Source organism: Prinia subflava, chromosome 2 (assembly GCF_021018805.1).
Source record: "Prinia subflava isolate CZ2003 ecotype Zambia chromosome 2, Cam_Psub_1.2, whole genome shotgun sequence".
Lineage (NCBI taxonomy): Eukaryota > Metazoa > Chordata > Aves > Passeriformes > Cisticolidae > Prinia > Prinia subflava.
In genome coordinates, this window is record NC_086248.1 from 107,987,538 (window position 1) to 108,006,075 (window position 18,538).

At 42.8% G+C, this 18,538-nt stretch overlaps 1 protein-coding gene across 8 annotated transcripts in view; it reads left to right on the forward strand.

Annotated features, from left to right (window-relative positions):
• Positions 1-15,028, forward strand: part of BTBD3 (BTB domain containing 3) — a 54,094-nt gene extending 39,066 nt beyond the window's left edge. For 7 of the 8 annotated variants that reach the window (XM_063391519.1, XM_063391522.1, XM_063391520.1 and 4 more), the window contains 4 exons: positions 5,256-5,520; positions 6,079-6,169; positions 6,651-6,769; positions 10,713-15,028. In XM_063391519.1, coding sequence (XP_063247589.1) covers positions 5,378-5,520; positions 6,079-6,169; positions 6,651-6,769; positions 10,713-11,745 — 1,386 coding nt within the window. In that variant the 5' untranslated portion in view covers positions 5,256-5,377 and the 3' untranslated portion in view covers positions 11,746-15,028. Of the gene's footprint in view, positions 1-1,891; positions 5,521-6,078; positions 6,170-6,650; positions 6,770-10,712 lie in introns of those variants that run through there. The other variant, XM_063391518.1, reaches the window with a different exon arrangement.
• Positions 15,029-18,538: the final 3,510 nt, after the last annotated feature.

Genomic DNA, 18,538 nt, shown 5'->3' on the forward strand with positions numbered 1-18,538 from the left:
AGTAAAGAACAGTTGTGAATACTCATTCTTTACGTTTCTGTTTTATGTAAGTTTGTGTTTACCTTTTGACTAGGCTGCTCAGGACTTTCTGCTTTTGTTTTCTTTAAAGCATTAAGGCCATTTAGGAATAAAAAGTAAAAGCTATCTTAGTGGATAATGTTATGCAAAGTGTTTAAAGCCTCCTAAACACTAAGCAGATAAGAATATTTGGTAACAAGTATGTTGTTAGTGTAGCATGAGTTCTATAGAAAAATACAATTTGACTATTTTGGACTTTGTTTTGAAGTTTCTAGTCTTGGTTCCAGATGCAATTCTAGTCTGATACTATTCTACTCTTTCACAACTCTTGGCTATGCTGGCATGTAAATGCTATTTTTTTAGCATCAGTTTTGGCTTCTTTGGGAGTCTTTACAATTTGCCCATCTTTCTTCCTGGTTTTGGTTGTATTTTTATTTTTATTTTTTCCATAGGAGACCTTACTGAGTAAACTTCATTGCCAACTTTTCCATGCAGTAGACAGAAGTAGATGCCATCTCGGTTTTTTCCAGTGCTGCCAATAAGAAACTTAGGAGAGAGGAGATTGAACGTTTCTATGCACTGCAATGCACTTTTTTACTTGAGGAAATGAAGAGTAGAGCTGTCAGTCCCCTTTCCAAATTTGGTTTTACAAACAGAAGGGTTGGAATGGTGATTGGGACGGACTCTTCTAAATAATTTATAGGTAGGTAAACAGAACAAGGCACTGCAGCTGTGTGGGTTGGGTTTATTGAGGTTTTCTGTTTGTTTAGTTAGTTTTTGAACATGTATATTCCATTTTTAAATGAGTGCTTAAAGTTCTAAGTTAACTAAAAATTCAGTGAAAGCTAGCAGTGGACAGACAGATAGATTTGTTGAACAGTAACATTGTATATTTATTTTGGTTAATCAAGATGTCATCTGAAATTTGTTTCCTTGTAGGGGGAAATTCAGAGTTTAAACAACATTAATAATGCATAGGCATAGTAACTGCCAAAGAAGACTTTTGGCAACTTTACAGAAAAAGAAATGTGTGCATTTTCTCATTGCTTACTAAGAATTCTTTCCTTTATTCATGATGGTTGTAACAAACAATTGGGAATTTTGGTGAAAGCCTGTTTTTCATAGAATTGTCTAGCTCATGTTACTACATGAGTAATAGGCCTGTAAATGAGAGATGTACAAAAACTCAGCTTCTTAGAAGCAGAAAAAAGAGAAACTCTTTGGTATCCTTGCTATTGCAGCAGTAGAGGCTGATGAAGTATGAGGAAGAATACTCCCATCAGCCCTGAAAATTAAATTGATTTCTCTTTTGGAAGTTACCTTTAGAAAGGCATAATTATAGCAGTAACATGCTATTAAAAGTTGTACCAAGAGCTGGGCTTTACTGTGACTCCTGTGCTGCACAAGGTATATTATGTTCTTAAGGGATAAATAAGCTGGGAGGGCAGGTGTGGTGCACACACTTGGGTTTGAACAGCAAATTTGCTGCTTCAGTTCACAATGCTTAGTCAGGAACTGATTTCCTGGCTCCTAATATTTTGGAAGGGGCATGTAACTTGGTGTGTAGTATCTCAGACTGGGAATATTGTCTTTTGCTTAATTCTTCTCTTCTGGCATTTTGAATACCCATTAGGCTGGTGTTAAGATTTAAGCATGGAATTTCCTACACCCTTTAACTTGAAATATTTCTGGTCTGACTACTTAAAGTAAAGATTAATGTGCCTTTGCAGAACTGTATTTCCCTTTTCCTCAGTTGTATATATCAAGTTTAGTTCTGTTAATATATAATTAATGAAGAAAAATGAGACTTGCTGAAGAAGATTTGGAGCACATTGTAATAAGGTTTCAGAAATGTATGGATCTGTGGGTCAGAGAAGGTCAATTTACTTGATCCTCTTGTTGAAGACAGACTGATCTAAACTGGGATTTTTGACTGGTCTTTCAACAGGTAGCAGTTCATGGGATATTACTGACTGCCAGTGTATTGATTTCTAAATTCATTAATAGTTTTTGTATAGTAAAAGAACAGAACACCGTTGTATGAAAATAAATGGAAGCTGCTGCCAAAACAGAAAGAATAGGGAGTGAGCACAGCACGAATTGTTTGGGGGTTGTTTTCCCATTTCACATCCATCTAATGAGTAGTTTATGAGACTTAGTTCCTGAGGTGATGAAGTGCAATGGAAGGTGGTATGAACCTGTAAGAGGTTTGTAGTTTCTCATAGGTAATCTATGAAAATCTAAATCTGTTTAGACTTTGTTCTGGAATCAGTGCTATTTTCCAGCAGTTAGAGCAGACCGGGTTTTGGTGTGTGGCTTAAGAGCAGGCAAAGATGGCATTTGGGCTTTTTATTTACTGGGCTGGATTTTTTATCCTGTCAGGCAAATACTTCTCATCTACTGGGGTCTGTCTGACTTCTGAGTTCAGGCAGAACATGCTTCAGCTGCAGCTTCTCTCTCCTTTCCTTTCCCAGAAAGCACAACATGCTGTGCGTGTGTGATGTGTTCCAGAACTCAAAGGTTGGTGGATTCCAGTGGATTCACATTTACGATCTGTCTTTCCCACATGGGGTTAACTGGTCAGTCTGTCCCTCATTCTCTTGGTCTCCTGTAGCCTCCCAGTGACCTTATCTGGGGTGTGTGTGTAAAAATCTTCGGATTTATCCTGATCATTGGTTTGAAGGAATCTGCAGAGACCTTGATTTTTATGTACTTTGGGAGTCTGTAGAATGGATTTGTGGAACAACAATCAAATCTCCCAATCCTTGCTATCTTTTGCCTTCTGCCAACTGCAATGCTGAGAACCAGATTTTCTGGAGTCTGTGGTTTTCTGTATTTTTAAGAGGTTTTTTAAAGATTTCTTCTTTTTGAAATGTTTGTCCTGTGCAGTGGCAAAAGGGTTATTTTTGTAACTGCAAGGGCTGGAAATTTATAGAAGGAGAGGAAAAAGAAACTTACACAAACTCAACAAACTCAAATTCTGTGCTGGGAATACCTGCTGTGTTCCCATTATAAACATAGCTGTGAGCAGTTAAAAGATCCCATCTGTGGGCTGAGTTTCTTCTCCTTTACCCTTTCATTTCCCTTTCTGCAGTTCAATATGGTTTAGGTTTTTAGTTTCCCTTTCAATCTGTTGCAGCTAAAGAAAAAGCAGGGAGTAGAAAGAAAAGGTTGCTAGAAATAACTTCTTTGGAAGTTATATAACCTCCCCTCAATGTATTTAGGAACGTGTCTCTGCCTTTCAGCTGCACCAAGCATAACCCACCATCTTCCTTTAAAGCAGCAGCCCAGGAGACTTTGCAGAAGATGTTGGATTGTGAAAAGTAGCAGCTGAGGCATGGACACGTGTCCCTCTGTTTCCCCCTTCCGTGAGCCTTCAGCCGGGGAGGACAGATGTGTCTGGGAATGGCACCATCCCCAACCACTGCCGCAAAGCCTCCAGATGGCCGGGGCGTGCAGGGAGTGCTTGGTGTGGAGCATCTCCCAGGGAGACCTGGTAATCTTGGAAATCCCTGCACACGCTCAGGTTAGAGACATTTCGAGTGTGTGCTACACAGCCTCAGCTGGGACGAGATTGAATAAATAGCCTGAGTAATAGTTCTGTTTGAGTCACGGGCAGATTTCTGTCAGGGGCTTCAACAAGATTTCTTCTTTTAGCACTTTAATTTCCCTGCTGTACTCTTGTCCAGCAGAACTAATTAAGGCGAAATGTGGCTAAATTAGCTTTGAAAGCAGAGGGGTTTTTTCTTTAAAACTGAAATTATGAAATCATGTTTTAATTGTCTGCTCCCCAGTATTTTAAGGTGTGATATGTTGGCACATACCAAGTATATTTAATTTCCCTGCTTTTGTTTTTAAGTGGCTATGCTTGCTTGGTAATTTTTCTATACACTTGACCTGCTATTAAAGAAATCTGATATAATTTAAGTTCTGCATAAACTAATGATTAAAAATTAGACTTCATTCCTATTTAAATGGTTTGGTTAGCGTAACTTCTATCCTGTTTATTTCAGAAAGTATTTGTGAGTAAAATCGGACTGTGTTTGCATCTCAAGGAGTGATTTTTGCCCAAGACTCTTTAAATCATTCAGACCTTTTCATTTAATGCTTTGAAATATTGATTAAATATATTCACTCTGGTTTGCTTTAATCTGATTGCACATCTAGAAGTTTTCTTCTGATGTGGTGCAGCCATGTCTGGTGTAAGCTGGCTTAATTAGCAGCGCTTAGTGATTTGGGACCCCTGTCAAAGGCTGTTATGTTATCTGGAAACAGAAGGAGTTAAAGCTGGAGCTGTGACCTCATCCCTGTTCATGTTACACTGGAGTAGGAGCTGCGCTAAAAGCGATTGTTTGGCTGCATCGCTGTCTGTGCTGCTGCTTGATTGCTTTAATTCGGTTCCGATATCTGTCACACACTCGCTGAGCAGCTCTTACAGTAGGGATTTGTGCGAGTGCTAGAGGCAAAGGAAGCCGTGCTGATACCGAGCGCCCGTGGAAACCGCTCCCACGGCAGTAGACTCAGATAGATCTTTCTACCTGATTTCAACTTCTCGCTGCTTCTCCTGTGGAAACTGCAGCGGCGCCGAGGAGGGCTCGCACACAGAGAAACACGCACGCACTCGCGGCCAGCCGTGCGCTGACGCAGCCGCGTGTGCCATTTATTCCCCGATTCCCACGCCGGCTGCGTGGGAGCTGCGGGAGCGCCGCTGTGGCTTTAACGTGGGAGCGGCGCAGGCTACAATAGGTGTCACTGTGTGCGAGCCCAATCGCGCTCGGTGGCTGCAGCCATTGGCTCCGCGCTGCCGGCTCCGGCCGCACGGCTCCAGCCCCGCGCCGCTCCCAGCCCTGCCCGCACAACTTGGGCTCGCCGGCAGCCTGGCACTGCCACCGTGCGCTGCTCCTGCCCTCTGCCCGGGCTGTAGCGCTGCCAGGCGGCTCCTGATCGGGAAAGCTGGAGAGAAGGCGAGCTGGCAGGAATGATGGGGATGTATTTAACGATTCAAGTACTGGATCAAACTTAAAGTCAGTTTCTTACTCGGTGCGCTGGAAAGGTCACCTTGTCTTGCTGGAAAAGAAGCAAACTCTCAGCTCTGCTGCTTTCGGTGTGACAGCTTCCACGTACATTCCTAAATGTTCCTAGCTAGTTAGGCTGTCGGGCTTTACACACGGGTATACTCATGGTAGATGAGAAAGGAAAGAACATGAAATGTCTCACCTTCTTCTTGATGCTTCCAGAGACGGTCAAGAACAGGTCTAAGAAGAGCTCTAAGAAAGGAAATAGCAGCAGCAGTAGCAACAGCAAATTGCCTCCAGTTTGCTATGAAATCATTACCTTGAAGACCAAAAAGAAGAAGAAGATGGCTGCTGATATTTTTCCCCGAAAGAAGCCAACTAACACTAATACAACTGCTGTCCAGCAGTACCATCAGCAAAATCTCAATAACAACAACACTATTCCTGCACCTAATTGGCAAGGACTTTATCCAACCATCAGAGAGAGGTAAGTTCAGGGCAGTTTTTTTGGTGTTTGAATGGAGAGGTGCAAAGTAGCAAAATGTCCTGAATGCATTTATTTGCTGAAGAAAACAGTTATATTTTATTTGTTTGGGCTTTTTTTCCTCCTTGTATGTGCCTCTGAAATAATAATTTTGGTAATGGAAAAATATTTTAATAGCTCTTTTCCAGTCAGGGCATCTGTTTGAGTTAATGAAAATGTTGCTTAAAGCTGCAGCATACCCATAAAGATTTCCCTTTAGATCTCAGTGGGGATTTTCAGTGATACATGCTCTGGACTTTGATTTCCACTTCTTGGAAAGTTCTCAGAAGTTTGGGGGTTTGTTTTATTGCACACACAGACACTACACACACTTTTTCCTCCTTAGTATTTTCTCTGGTATATTTGTGCAATGATGTGTAAAGTAACTTGAAGCAAAGCGTGACCTGCTTCTCTTTGCTAACAAGCAACTCGAAGTTGATAAAAAATCAAATTTCTTGGGTCTGGGGGCATGCAGAGAGAGTTCCTGGGTGCCACAGATTAACGTGCTACCTCTGTTTGTAGAAATGCGGTGATGTTCAACAATGACTTGATGGCAGATGTTCATTTTGTGGTCGGGCCACCAGGTGGGACCCAGCGGCTGCCAGGACACAAAGTAAGCAACAGCTGCACGATCCGCCGGGGCGGGCGAGCCGGGGAGAGCTCCCACGGTTACAGTGGGACAGAGCGTGGGAGGCTCTGCTCTGCTGGGACAGCAGCAGGCTGTGTTTGGAGAGGCCACATGCAGCGGGGTAATCTGTCCCTGGCTTTTCTTGGTGTTCTGTAAACAGCGCATTTGTTGGGCTGAGGCAGTAAAGTTAGGAATACTGCTTTGTCTGTTCATTAATACTGCTCTTGAGATTTCCTAGAAAGAGTTAACTTGTGTGGTTTTCCAGTAGCTAACGCATCTATGCCCAGGAGAGTAAAATGCAAGGAAAATGTGTAATTTATTCTCAACTTGGACTTCATTTCTTACTGAAGTGTGTCTGTAGAGCCTGTCAGTGCAGTCCAGTATGCTCAGAGTGGCTCTCCCACACTGTTTGTGTTGGCAGTGTTTTCAGTTCAAAGCATGAAATAAGATTTCCCTTTCTCAACAGTATGTCCTGGCTGTGGGGAGCTCTGTATTCCATGCGATGTTTTACGGAGAGCTTGCTGAGGACAAAGATGAGATCCGTATACCAGATGTTGAGCCTGCTGCTTTTCTTGCCATGCTGAAGTAAGCATCATTCATGTGCTGGATATGTGTTCCTGTCTGATGTATACACACACTGCCAATGTCACAGCTGAAGTATTAGACTTGCATATAAACACAAAGCAGTCGCTTGAGATATTCCTCTCTTTGTGTTTTCAACTTTCACCTCATTTTGCTCTCCCCCCACACTCCCAGGCACACACGTATTAGACTAATGTAGGCAGTTGTAAATAATGACTTTGACAGGGGATCTTTGGGCACATTGTGTACTGTAATGCCTATCGATCTGATTTGTCACTACACGTTACACAAAGGAATGGAGTTACTAAAAAGATTTGTCAGCTGGAACAAAAAAAGCCCAAACCAACTGTTCTACTTTGTAAGCATAGAGAAAAGTTAAAAATGCATGTACAAAGCCTCCCCCCAGACCCAGTAAATTGCTGGGTTTGTAGATTGACATTGTTCCAGCTCTTTTATAAACCTGCAGTACACAGGTCTTGTCTTAGAAAAATGACCCTAAGTTATTCAGTCTAGCCTCTGAAAATTTAATTTCTCCTCATGTATCATATTGATGTGTTTGCAAAGTGATAAAAAGGCTGTTTACATGAATAGAGGATTTTATCTAACAAGGAGAACGAGTCAGTTTACATGATCATTATTTTTCTTTTTGCAAACTGCATAAGAAATGCTCTCTTTTCCTAAATGGGCATAATGAAGCAGCTTCCCTGCTGAATTGTCCTTGAATGTATCTATAAACTCTGATTGTCAAAGAGAAATGCCCTATCACAAAAATGCTGTGCCTTTGAGGTGTTTTTTTTTCCTTCAGCTTAAATAAGTGCCATTGCTTTCCTATACAGAAAATACATCAGTGTTTGATAGTGATCCCTTTAACATGCTGCAGGTTTTCTTGCATGTAATGATATAATCACTAGCTAGCAATTTATTGTATTTCATAGGTTGTTTTGATTAGCTTGTGATTACAGAACAGTTTCTTTTTCATTTTTAATATTTCTCTGGCACCATAGATGAACATTCAGAGTTGCATATAGAGTTTTTGTAGGTTATCATCAACATCAGGAATGTTCCGTGCAAATATTGGTAGCTGCCAGGAGAGCTCCACAGATGTTCTGTAGACTTGGAATATAAAGTTATGACATGACATGTAAGGAGGTGTGCTTTGGGCCTTTTTGATTTTGTGGCAGAGCTCAGATTTTACGCTTTACTTTCATGCTGAATTTTACAAATCACAAATACAAGATAGTTAGATTCTTCCAGCCCTCCCTTTCTTTTTGAAATCTTGAAATTTTGAAACAGCAAATTTCACTGTGGCTAAACATGATGTGCCATATAAAAACTGCATGCTTTCTGAATTTATCATTAAGAAATGTGTGCAGAAAGGAAGCCTAGAAAAGAGAGTATCAATACTGACATCTAGGTCTTGGCATATGATTTAGCCCATGGCAATTCAGGAAACTGTCTATGAGAGCATGGCCAGAACCATGGGATTCTTTACCTGCTCAGCTTTTATTCAATAAACCCAAAAGACCACAAAAAGTTTGTGGTGTGTGTGGCTGTTGAGGTAACCTTGCAGTGCTGCCTTCCCTGGTGCAGCACGCCTGAGGCTGCAGTGCCCCAGCGTCTGCAGACACCGGGATGGTGCAGGGAAGGCACAGGGATGGAGCTCAGCAGTGCAGCATCCCCTGATCATGGGATCCACTGCATGGGGAGCTTAGGGGGAGCCATCCCCTTCACTCTGGGAAATGTCCCCCTTCACTCTGGGAAATGTCCCCCTTCACTCTGGGAAATGTCCCCTTCACTCTGGGAAATCGTCCCTCTGAGTGTTTCTTGCAACTGCTGTGAGCCATGGGTGACACGAGGCTCTGCTGCTACAGAGGGAAAGACAAGCAGCCTCTCCTTCATGTGCTTCTTTCTGCATCACAAACTTTGTCAGAAAATACATTTAGCTTGGGTTTTTTTGTTTTGACATCTTATTGGTTTGTTTGTGGTTTTTTTTCCCCCCCAATGAATTCCGATGGCATAAGTATTTTTTGTGTTTTATTACACAGTGGGCGTTCTGGCAACAAACAAGTTATTGCCAGGTGTAACATAGGAAATACCACGACTGATAGACATTAATTATACTCCCAGTCAGACTGCTTTGACTGTTCTCTACAGTTTTTAAAACCAGGGTTAAACTCATAGTCTAGCTGCCAAACTGAATTGGTGCATTAATGTATTATATCTTATCTCAGTCTGGACTGTTCGAGTTGGAGCTGTGATCTCATCCCAGGCTGAATGTGTTACTAAGCCATCAAGCCCTGTGGTCTGGCAGAATCCAGAACAGGGGGAAACTGGAATATCAGTAGTGGCAGAGCAGAGCTGAGGTGCATTGGCAGAGGGAGAGGTGTGGAGTATTGCTGATGGCCGATCTGTGCTGTCTCTGCTGTACATCAGGGATATTAATTCTTTATTTTCAGGAATATTAAAATAGCAACTTTTGTACTATTTCTGTTTAAAACAGATGTCATCATTCTCTGCTGTACTAGCAGGCAAAGAGAAGTAATAGAAGAGAGGAAAGAGTTGGAGAGCAATGAGGAGAATCATAAAAACAAATGAATTGAAAATGGAGGTTTTTGAGTGGCAAAGGAGCTCAGCCTGTAACCATTGATATGCAGGTTGATTCTTTGGTTTCACAAGTAAGCTGAAACCAAGTAGTAAAGACTAAAAATAGGTTTATCTCTGTATAAGTTTTCTTTTTCTCTGTAACCTCTTAGATTTTATATTGCTGGAGCAACATCTCCTCTGTGTGTGCTTTCCAAGTGTGACATGGAGGATACTATCTTACAGCTGCCAAAATACAAATAGTTATTTACAACTATTATCACATCAGTGTAGGTACTAATTCTCTTTATAGGCACATCTGTTCTGCAGAAAACTCATTGTGTAGGGAAACCTGTTAACTAGAAAAATTTAATTAGTACAGGGTTGCATACAACTTTAGCTTTTCTGGAGGAAGACACTTTTATCAGCCATAACCATCAAGACTTGCTTATCCCTGTGAAGAGTGAAATTGCATTTGGCATGGTTTTAGCACATTGCATTCACCAGCTGCAAATGGGGCCCTGAAGCATGAGATATTGAAAAGAACAAACTGTACAATGCTTCATTTCTCTGAGCAATGAATCCCAGCAGTTTAGTCACATAAATAGAATTTCACCTTCGTCTCTTCCACCACACTACCATAGCAGTAAAGCTTTTTTCATCCTTATGCAGTACAACTGAGTGAAAATGCTGCGCTTGTTGAGTTAGGATGTTGTGAGCATTAAAAACCTGAAAATCTTCCATTTCCTGTATGCTTCATCACCCTTTGAAAAAACCAACCAAAACCATGAACCCAAACAAAAAAGCCGCCTCCAAATAAACCCAACCCAGCAGTTACAGAAATAGATAGCACCTTATATATTTGAATAGCATTTCTCTTCTTAGATTACCTAGTTACTCCCTACAACCTTGTTACCAATCCTGTGTTTGTGCATACACCTCAGTAAACCACGGTTCACCATCAGGGGACGTGTTCTTGGGACTCTTGATAACACACGTTCCAGACTGCTGTGGTAGCTGAGTGAGGCAGCCCTGCAGGAGCTCCTGCCTGGAAGCCAAGGCCTGTGTGGAAGGAGCACACCGCTGCAGGGGTCACTGTTTTTAAACAATGGTCTCATTGCATGCACCCCAAATTAAAAGTTTGATTCACCTTAGATTTAAGCCCGTTCTCTTCCATAGTCTTGACATAAGTGCTGAATTTTTTTCTTGTACTTTCTTCTTGGTCTTAATCAATACTCCCCAAAGCACTGCTTGGTTTGCTATGGAGCCATTTAAATATTCTCTGTTTCTGATTTTGTGTGAGTTTGTTGTTGGCAAACTGGTGTTGCGTTAAGCAGCAGCGTTACAGCCGTGTGCTTTATTTCAGGTACATCTATTGTGATGAGATCGACTTGGCCGCAGACACCGTCCTGGCCACTCTTTATGCTGCCAAGAAGTACATCGTCCCTCACCTGGCCCGCGCCTGCGTCAACTTCCTCGAGACAAGCCTGAGCGCAAAGAACGCCTGCGTGCTGCTCTCCCAGAGCTGCTTATTCGAGGAACCTGACCTGACCCAGCGCTGCTGGGAAGTGATTGATGCCCAAGCTGAGCTCGCTTTGAAGTCTGAGGGCTTCTGTGACATTGATTTTCAGACACTTGAAAGCATTCTCCGAAGGGAGACTCTGAATGCCAAAGAAATCGTTGTTTTCGAGGCAGCTCTGAACTGGGCTGAAGTGGAGTGCCAGCGACAGGAGCTGACGGCCACCATAGAGAACAAGCGCAAGGTGCTGGGCAAGGCTCTCTACCTGATCCGCATCCCTACCATGGCCCTCGACGACTTCGCCAACGGCGCCGCTCAGTCTGGGATCCTGACCCTCAACGAGACCAACGACATCTTCCTGTGGTACACGGCTGCCAAAAAGCCGGAGCTGCAGTTTGTCAGCAAGCCCCGGAAGGGCCTCGTCCCTCAGCGCTGCCACCGCTTCCAGTCGTGCGCGTACCGCAGCAACCAGTGGCGCTACCGGGGCCGCTGCGACAGCATCCAGTTCGCCGTCGATAAGAGAGTGTTCATCGCCGGCTTTGGGCTCTACGGCTCCAGCTGCGGGTCGGCAGAGTACAGCGCCAAGATCGAACTGAAGCGACAGGGGGTTATCCTGGGCCAGAACTTGAGCAAATACTTCTCGGATGGCTCTAGTAACACTTTTCCCGTGTGGTTTGAGTACCCGGTGCAGATTGAGCCCGACACCTTCTACACGGCGAGCGTGATTCTGGATGGTAACGAACTCAGCTATTTTGGACAGGAAGGAATGACAGAAGTTCAGTGTGGGAAGGTGACTGTGCAGTTTCAGTGCTCCTCGGACAGTACAAATGGCACGGGGGTACAGGGAGGACAAATTCCCGAACTCATATTTTACGCTTGAATGGGAGTGTGTGGATACAAAGCATTTTGCTATGAAGAACCTGTCTGGCTCAGGCCTACTGACACTTAGGTTTTTATCTGCAGATATGTGATCAGTACAGGGAATATGTAACTAAATGCTGTGGGCAAGTTCCTGGCTTGCTGTACTTGTAGCATCGTTGGTGATTAAGTGTAATATTTAAACTGGAAGCTCGTAGAAACAAGCGAGTTTTAAAGGCTTTGTAAGAGGGGTGCCTGTTTGCTGGTGGTGCTGACTCTTTCTTTGGTGCGCCTGTCAATCACCAGAGGACGTCCCCCTCTTGTATCTCACTAAACACTGTCTTCATTGATCCATTTTCTCTTTCTCCATTTTCTGCTTGTATTGGGCTGTAGGGATAGAAAATGAAGAGCCTTGTTCTGTAGCTCTCTCTGCTGTCTGCTCTGCAGGCTTTAGAGATTCCAGTAAATCAAGCTGCTTTTGACCATGGGGGCTGGAAGAAGTCCTTCAGTTATGAACAGAAAAAGCGTGAGTTTAAACCTTCATCCTGTGAGGTTCTCCTGCAGCCAACTGTTTGGGATGGCTCCAGGGGAACGTGGGGAGAAGGAAGCATCTTTGAGGAAGCTCTGTGGCATACTGACCCTGTCCCCAGTCCCCTCACATGTTGACAGTGAGGAAGGGATGTGGGCTTGGCAGGCTACCCTCAGACTTCTTTTCTAGGAATCCCACCTTGAAGGCAAGGAAGTACTTGCACATGTTCAAGTGTATGCAGCTCTTGAAACTCTACTCCCACGACCCAGGTTTGGCTGCATTGGAGTTGATCTGCTCTTTAAATGGCATTTCTTTGAACCCTTGCTAAATAAATGGGAATTTATGTCACTCATCTGATGCAGGATAAATTTTTGTTTGTTTTGGGTGGGGGTTTTTTTCTTCTTCCTAAATATGGTAGAGGCTGATTTTAGAGGAACAAAAGAATGTATCAATCTTGACTTGGATTTTTTTCTGTAATATGAGATTTTTTTTCTTTTTATTGCCAGTTGAAATTCAGACAAAGACAGAAAATTCCCAGCTGGGGTCTTATTACATTTAGTGTACACCATCAGATAGCAGTGAGGGGGAGGAAGTCTCCTCTAATGGATTATTGTTGGAGCTCTTGCAACTGCTTATGGCTACACATCAGTCAGAGGATTATGTGGTGCAGAACCTTTTCCTTGCCTGAGTTTTTTCCCCAAAACTTCCTGTTACGTGTCTGTGTCATTTTTGCAGAAGTAAGAGGGATACTCCTTGTATCAGGGAAGGAAACCAGAATAAATAAGAGCTACAGGTACTATTGAAACATGAGCAAATCCTTCATCACTGCACTGGGGCAGTGGTTCCTCAAAGGCTACACTGCCTATTGTAAAGCATCTCATTCTTGCTTCGCCTTCAAAGTGGGTTCTATTTGTTGCTTACCTTTAAATTGAGAGGACCAAATGATTCTTTAGACCGGCTGAGGATGAATGTTACAGTATATCAACGCATTAATGCAGCACAACCCTAAATTCACTTGTCAGTTCTGCAGTAAAAATGTTTTTCTCATATGACTTCTTACCAGTTTAATACTATTACTCTAAGTGTTGCTTGATGGTTGGAAAGTGCCAAAATACATCTTTGCAGTGTCCAAAATACCGTCTGAAGTAAGGAAAACTGGAGTGTAGTCATCAAACACTTTATGGCCAAAGCCCAGATCTTCTCTAGGTAATAAAAAGAGAGCCAGGTAAAGAAGTACCCCACAGGATTTATGCCTTTTATCCATCTTAGCGTTTAATGTTTTGTATACATGCATACATGTGTGTGTAAGCAGCGCTCTTTCTGAAATGTAAATACCCTCAAAATACTTTAAAAAATGTTTTGTTTTTTGTAACAGATGTACATAATCCAGGCTGTTCGTGAAATCTAAACAGAATGCTCCATGGAAAACTCCCAGGGAGAGATTTAAAAAAACCTCCAGTTATTTATATTTAGATCTGCAGCTGAAAATAGACAAGAGTGTAGATGGTATGGAGTGGAGAAAGAGTTGCTGAAGAGATCATAAAAAGGAATCTGAGATCGTGATGAGGTAACGGTCACCTACTTTTAGACTACATCTGAGCAGCAGTTCCCTTTATTTAGATAGATTTCAAAGCAGAGAAAGATGGTAATCAGCTGATTAAGTTTTCATACAGCAAGTGGCTGATGCAGATGTAATTACTCCGAGTGATGAGCAGATTGACAGGTTGTTTGTGGTGAGCAGCGAGCTGCATTCCAATTTGTTTGGTAAAAGAAACATGTGCCACAGCTGGTGGGACAAGTCAGAGAGTTCTGCATTGGTTGAACTAGTCTCGAGTTCTCACTTCTAATTTATTTTTTGTTTTGACTTACCTGCAAATAAAGGTGGCGTATCTGCTAGGTTCACTGGCTGGAGGAGAAGTTCAGAGATCAGAATGCTCTGTAGCTGTAATAAGTAGAAAATGAGCTATTATTTAATTGTTCTTATTTGGTTCTTTTATGAAGTCTTTTTGACGAAGTAGGGTGAAAGCAACCTCTATCTTAATTCCTCTGAGTCCATTCCAGGTTTTAGGAGCTGGTGCAGGGAAAGGTTTCTAGTGTGGGTGATCAAACAAAGGCTCCCAAAACACCTTTGGATGCTCACAGCACAACTTGTTTCTGAGCACTTTGTGATGCTAACAAGTCCTGGGATGTAAGAAGGTGACTAGTGCCACTCACCTTAGGACATCAGGGCACTTCAGTAGTGTCTGAATGTGGATTTGGTTGGTTCAGCAGAAGCACCCAAGCTTGAATGCATTGATTGACATTCTGCAAGCATCAGCCATATCAGCCTGGAATGTAAACGTTATGTTGATAGAGATCACCTCACAGATTCTGTCTAAACTGTTCCTGGCTGTCTTTGCTACTTGTACCTTTGATTTACTGGTGAAAGGAATCTGTGATAAGAGAGTATAATGTAATATACTTTCTACATATCTAAAATAGTATTTAAGTAAACTGTTTAATTTCTACACACTTATTGCACTGAACTGATTTGGGTTTTGTTTTTTTGTTGTGATAAACTCGGCTCACTTCAGGTCCCAGCAGCCATTTGTGCTGAAGCAGTGTTCGACCTTAGCAGGCTTACAGCATTATTTATAAAGGACAGATATATATAAATATATGAAGTACCTCATGTTGAATGTTATTGTACTGTATCTTTAATGTCACAGTGCAGATCTTGTTGGACTCATGAATGTGTATAATCACGTAAAACATAAAAATAAAAATGATTCTTAAATGGTTGTTTCCTGCAGTATCTTTGAAGCATGAGCTGTGAAAGCCCTTACTTAGTTATCTCTTTGAACAGTTCCTATTGTTGTGCAGTTGTGCAGGGATATTTGTTGAGCTTATGCATTCAGAGATCTTTTGATCCCCAAAGAAGCAAAAGTCTAAGGAAAAAACAAGGAAGAACAATGAAAATGTTAATCAGTTACATTGTAAAAAGGTTGACGATTAAGCTAATGAGCTAGAGTGAATGAATTCATTTATGTGCTTTATGAAAGACCTTGTCTACTAGCATTAATATTTTCATGTTCTATTAATATTATTAAGCATGTGGAGATGAAGGGGGAGGGTCTCTTGTTTATTCTAGAAGACAGTTGGCACAGGAAAGGCCATGCTTTTCAGTCTCTGATGTATCAGAAAGGACATGGTTAGTGCCAAGAGGCTGTTCTCTGCTGAAAAGTTAATTATATAATATTATTCAGAATTCTGAGTATTAACAGTTTTCTTCCAGGAGATTTGAGACTTCATTTTAAATTACTTCACTGACTTTTAAGGTCAGTGAAGCTGAAGCATCACATCCATGATGTCCATCTCCAAGACCTATTACTGGCTAATGACAAAAAATACAGTCTGATAGAGAGATATGGAAATCTGAGGAAATCTACCCCAGAAAAAACCAAAACCTTCAGAGTTCATCCAAAATTCTGACTGACGCATGTTTACAGGCATCAAATTTGCCACTTGGGGTAAGTTGTCTTTCTAGAATTCTTACTTCAGTACTTGGCACCACACTGCTCCATTCTTGATCCAAGTTCTCTTACATGCCCAGGACTTCTCATTTGGAGCTGACTTCCAGCAGGAACTGTCCTATGCCGTGTACTGTACTCATGACAGCAGCTCTTAAATGTGTGGTGGGTATCAGTGTGATTTGGTGCAGCAAGGACCACACTGGCAGCAACAGCCCAGCTTGGTGTAGCAGAGGAGATTGGTGCTGCTGGCAGCCTCAGATGCTTTGGTGAACAGGCGGTGGAAAAGATGAATAAAGGATGGCCTGTCTCGTCCAGAGGGACCTTCTCCTTTGCTTCTGCCTGAAATGTGACAGGAGTGATAGGACACTTGCTTTGGAAATTGATTTTAGGGAGAGCAGTGTCAGCCTATTGCACCGGGTTTGGTGAGCCAGAGAAGCATGTGTGTGTTTGTGCCAGCAAAAAAAAGAAGCTTGAAGTGAAAGGAAAAACTGCTAGGATTTTTCTGGGCTGGAGAGGAATTAGACCCCAAGAGGTGCACTCAGTTGTTTGTCTAGCAGGTAATATCCTGCTCGGAGAAGGCTCCCTGTTCCCACGTAGTTACAAACTCCTCAGGAGCCCATGGCTGCTGCTTCTCACGAGGGCAAGATCCTGTCTGAAACAGGCTCTGAATACTCAGCTCTCAAGTGTAGGAACCTAGCATTTCCTGGCCTACAGCAGTAGCTGTCCTACAGCGCAGGACAAGCCTGAGGAAGCTCAGAGAGCCTTTGGGGCCTCCCAAGCCCAGCACTTGGTGGAAGCTGAGATCCTGGCCTGGGGCAAGACGCGATGGGGAGTTGAGCCCACCAGCAGTATTTGGCCATGGCAAAAAGCAGCAGATTTGAAAGCCAGCCTGTCCTTCCATGCTTGCAGGGAATCAGTGGCAGCAGGAGTACCTGCTGATTTCCTGGAGGCAATGAAAGGGGCTGCTTTCTCAGATGGCGGTGTGACCATGTTCAAAATAAAATTAGGAAAATGCTTTTTGGCGTGCTGCTCTGTTTCTAGAAGTCTGAATTTATTTTCTCCCCAAGACTTCCTCATAAAATGAGGCCTTGGCCCAATTCAAATCAGTAGGAGTTGCCCTAGTGACCTCAATAAACCCAGGGTTTTCATTTGTAGTGTTCATTTTGTATGATTATTCCCAAAACATAACATAAAACTGCCAAAGAAAGGGAAATTAATTTTGAAATCCCACTGTAATCTGATTATCTAAAATAAAGGTAGAAATGTTTCTATTAAATTTTACAGAACTCCTGCTCATCAGATTTTGTGTGCCTGCCCCCAAGCTTTTCTGCTAGAATGCTTTATCTTCAGCCATGAATCTATAGACAGAACAGTAAATTTGTACAAGGCTTTATGTATATTTTTACAATCTGTGTATAGAATTCACAGCACATAAGATAGCATAGCACAGATAAAGTACTTTTAAGATTAGAAAGTGTGTGCCAATTGCCCATAGTCCCTTTACCATGAAGAAAAACAAAGCCAGCTTTTTTGCTTGAAGGCATTGGTATTTTGAAAGAGCTTCTTGAAGTCTGTGTGCTTGTTGATAGCATCAGATATTCATTTATATTAAGCCTTTAATTGTGGCATTTTAAAATCAGCTTTCTAATTGTTTTCTATAGAAAAAGATAACATAGTTGGCCTTCAGGGATCCTTCACCCTGGTCCAATGGGGTTTACACTTGAACAGAGAGTAGCAAGTGCAATTTTCTAGATCTCATTTTAAAGCTTTGTGGGGATGTTAAGGCCGCTTGGGGAGCACCATCATTTCAAAAACAGCCATGGCTGGTTTTAGCCTGACAACAACCAGGGGCTTGCGTGGAGAGGAACCTGAGTGGGGCTGCTGTGGTTGTGCAGAGAGGAAGGGTTTCCACTTCCCTGAGGGCAAAACACCTCGTGTTGCCCCGTGCTGACAGCAAGCACGTGCTGAGCGTGGTGTCAAACGCTTCAGCAGCTGAGAGGGACTGGAAGCACAAAGTGCCCTGGGGACCCCCTGCGTGAAGGCAGTGGTGGAGGCTCCCAGACACAGCTGTGGTGAGCAAGGTGATTTTGTGAGCCAAAGAACTGGGATCCTGTATCACAGCACCCTCGGTGTATCACGACGCCCTGGGCTGCTGAATGGCATGTGATTGTGACTTTCCACGGCTGAGAATCCCATTTTGTTTTCTTGTTGTTCTGGGAGATTCTCCTGCTCTTTTCTCCCCTGAGATGCCTATTCCCACTCTGTGCTGGAGGCTTCCATGTGCTCAAAGCCCAGAGATTCTCTTTTTGCTGAGACTGGGGGTGCTGGAAACACCTGGTGGAAAAAGACTGGCTGAGGGAGGGTGGGACACCCCAAGTGTTTTGGTGCACTGCCCTGGATGTGCTGAATGCTGGCCTAGCATGGCAGAAGAGGCAGGGTAATTCTTTTGTGGGTACAGATGTAGTTCAGTTTTCTCCAGTCAGTTACTGGTTGTGCTGAGAAGGGAAAATGAGCAGTAATTCACTTTTTTGGTAGGGTGTAAGAGTTGTGATTCTGCAAAGGCTAATTTATGCCTCTGCCTTTCCAGAGTCAGTAGTCCCAGTGGGCTCAGGGGAGATGTTGGGAGCAAGGCTCACATCTACCTTAAAAACATACATGGAACAACCATTCTTTAATCCCCTGTTTGTGATGCTATAAAATGAATTCACAGAGAGCTGGAGCCTGGCATGTCTGGCTTGTTTTTGCAGTGGGACATTTTACGAATAAAAGAATGG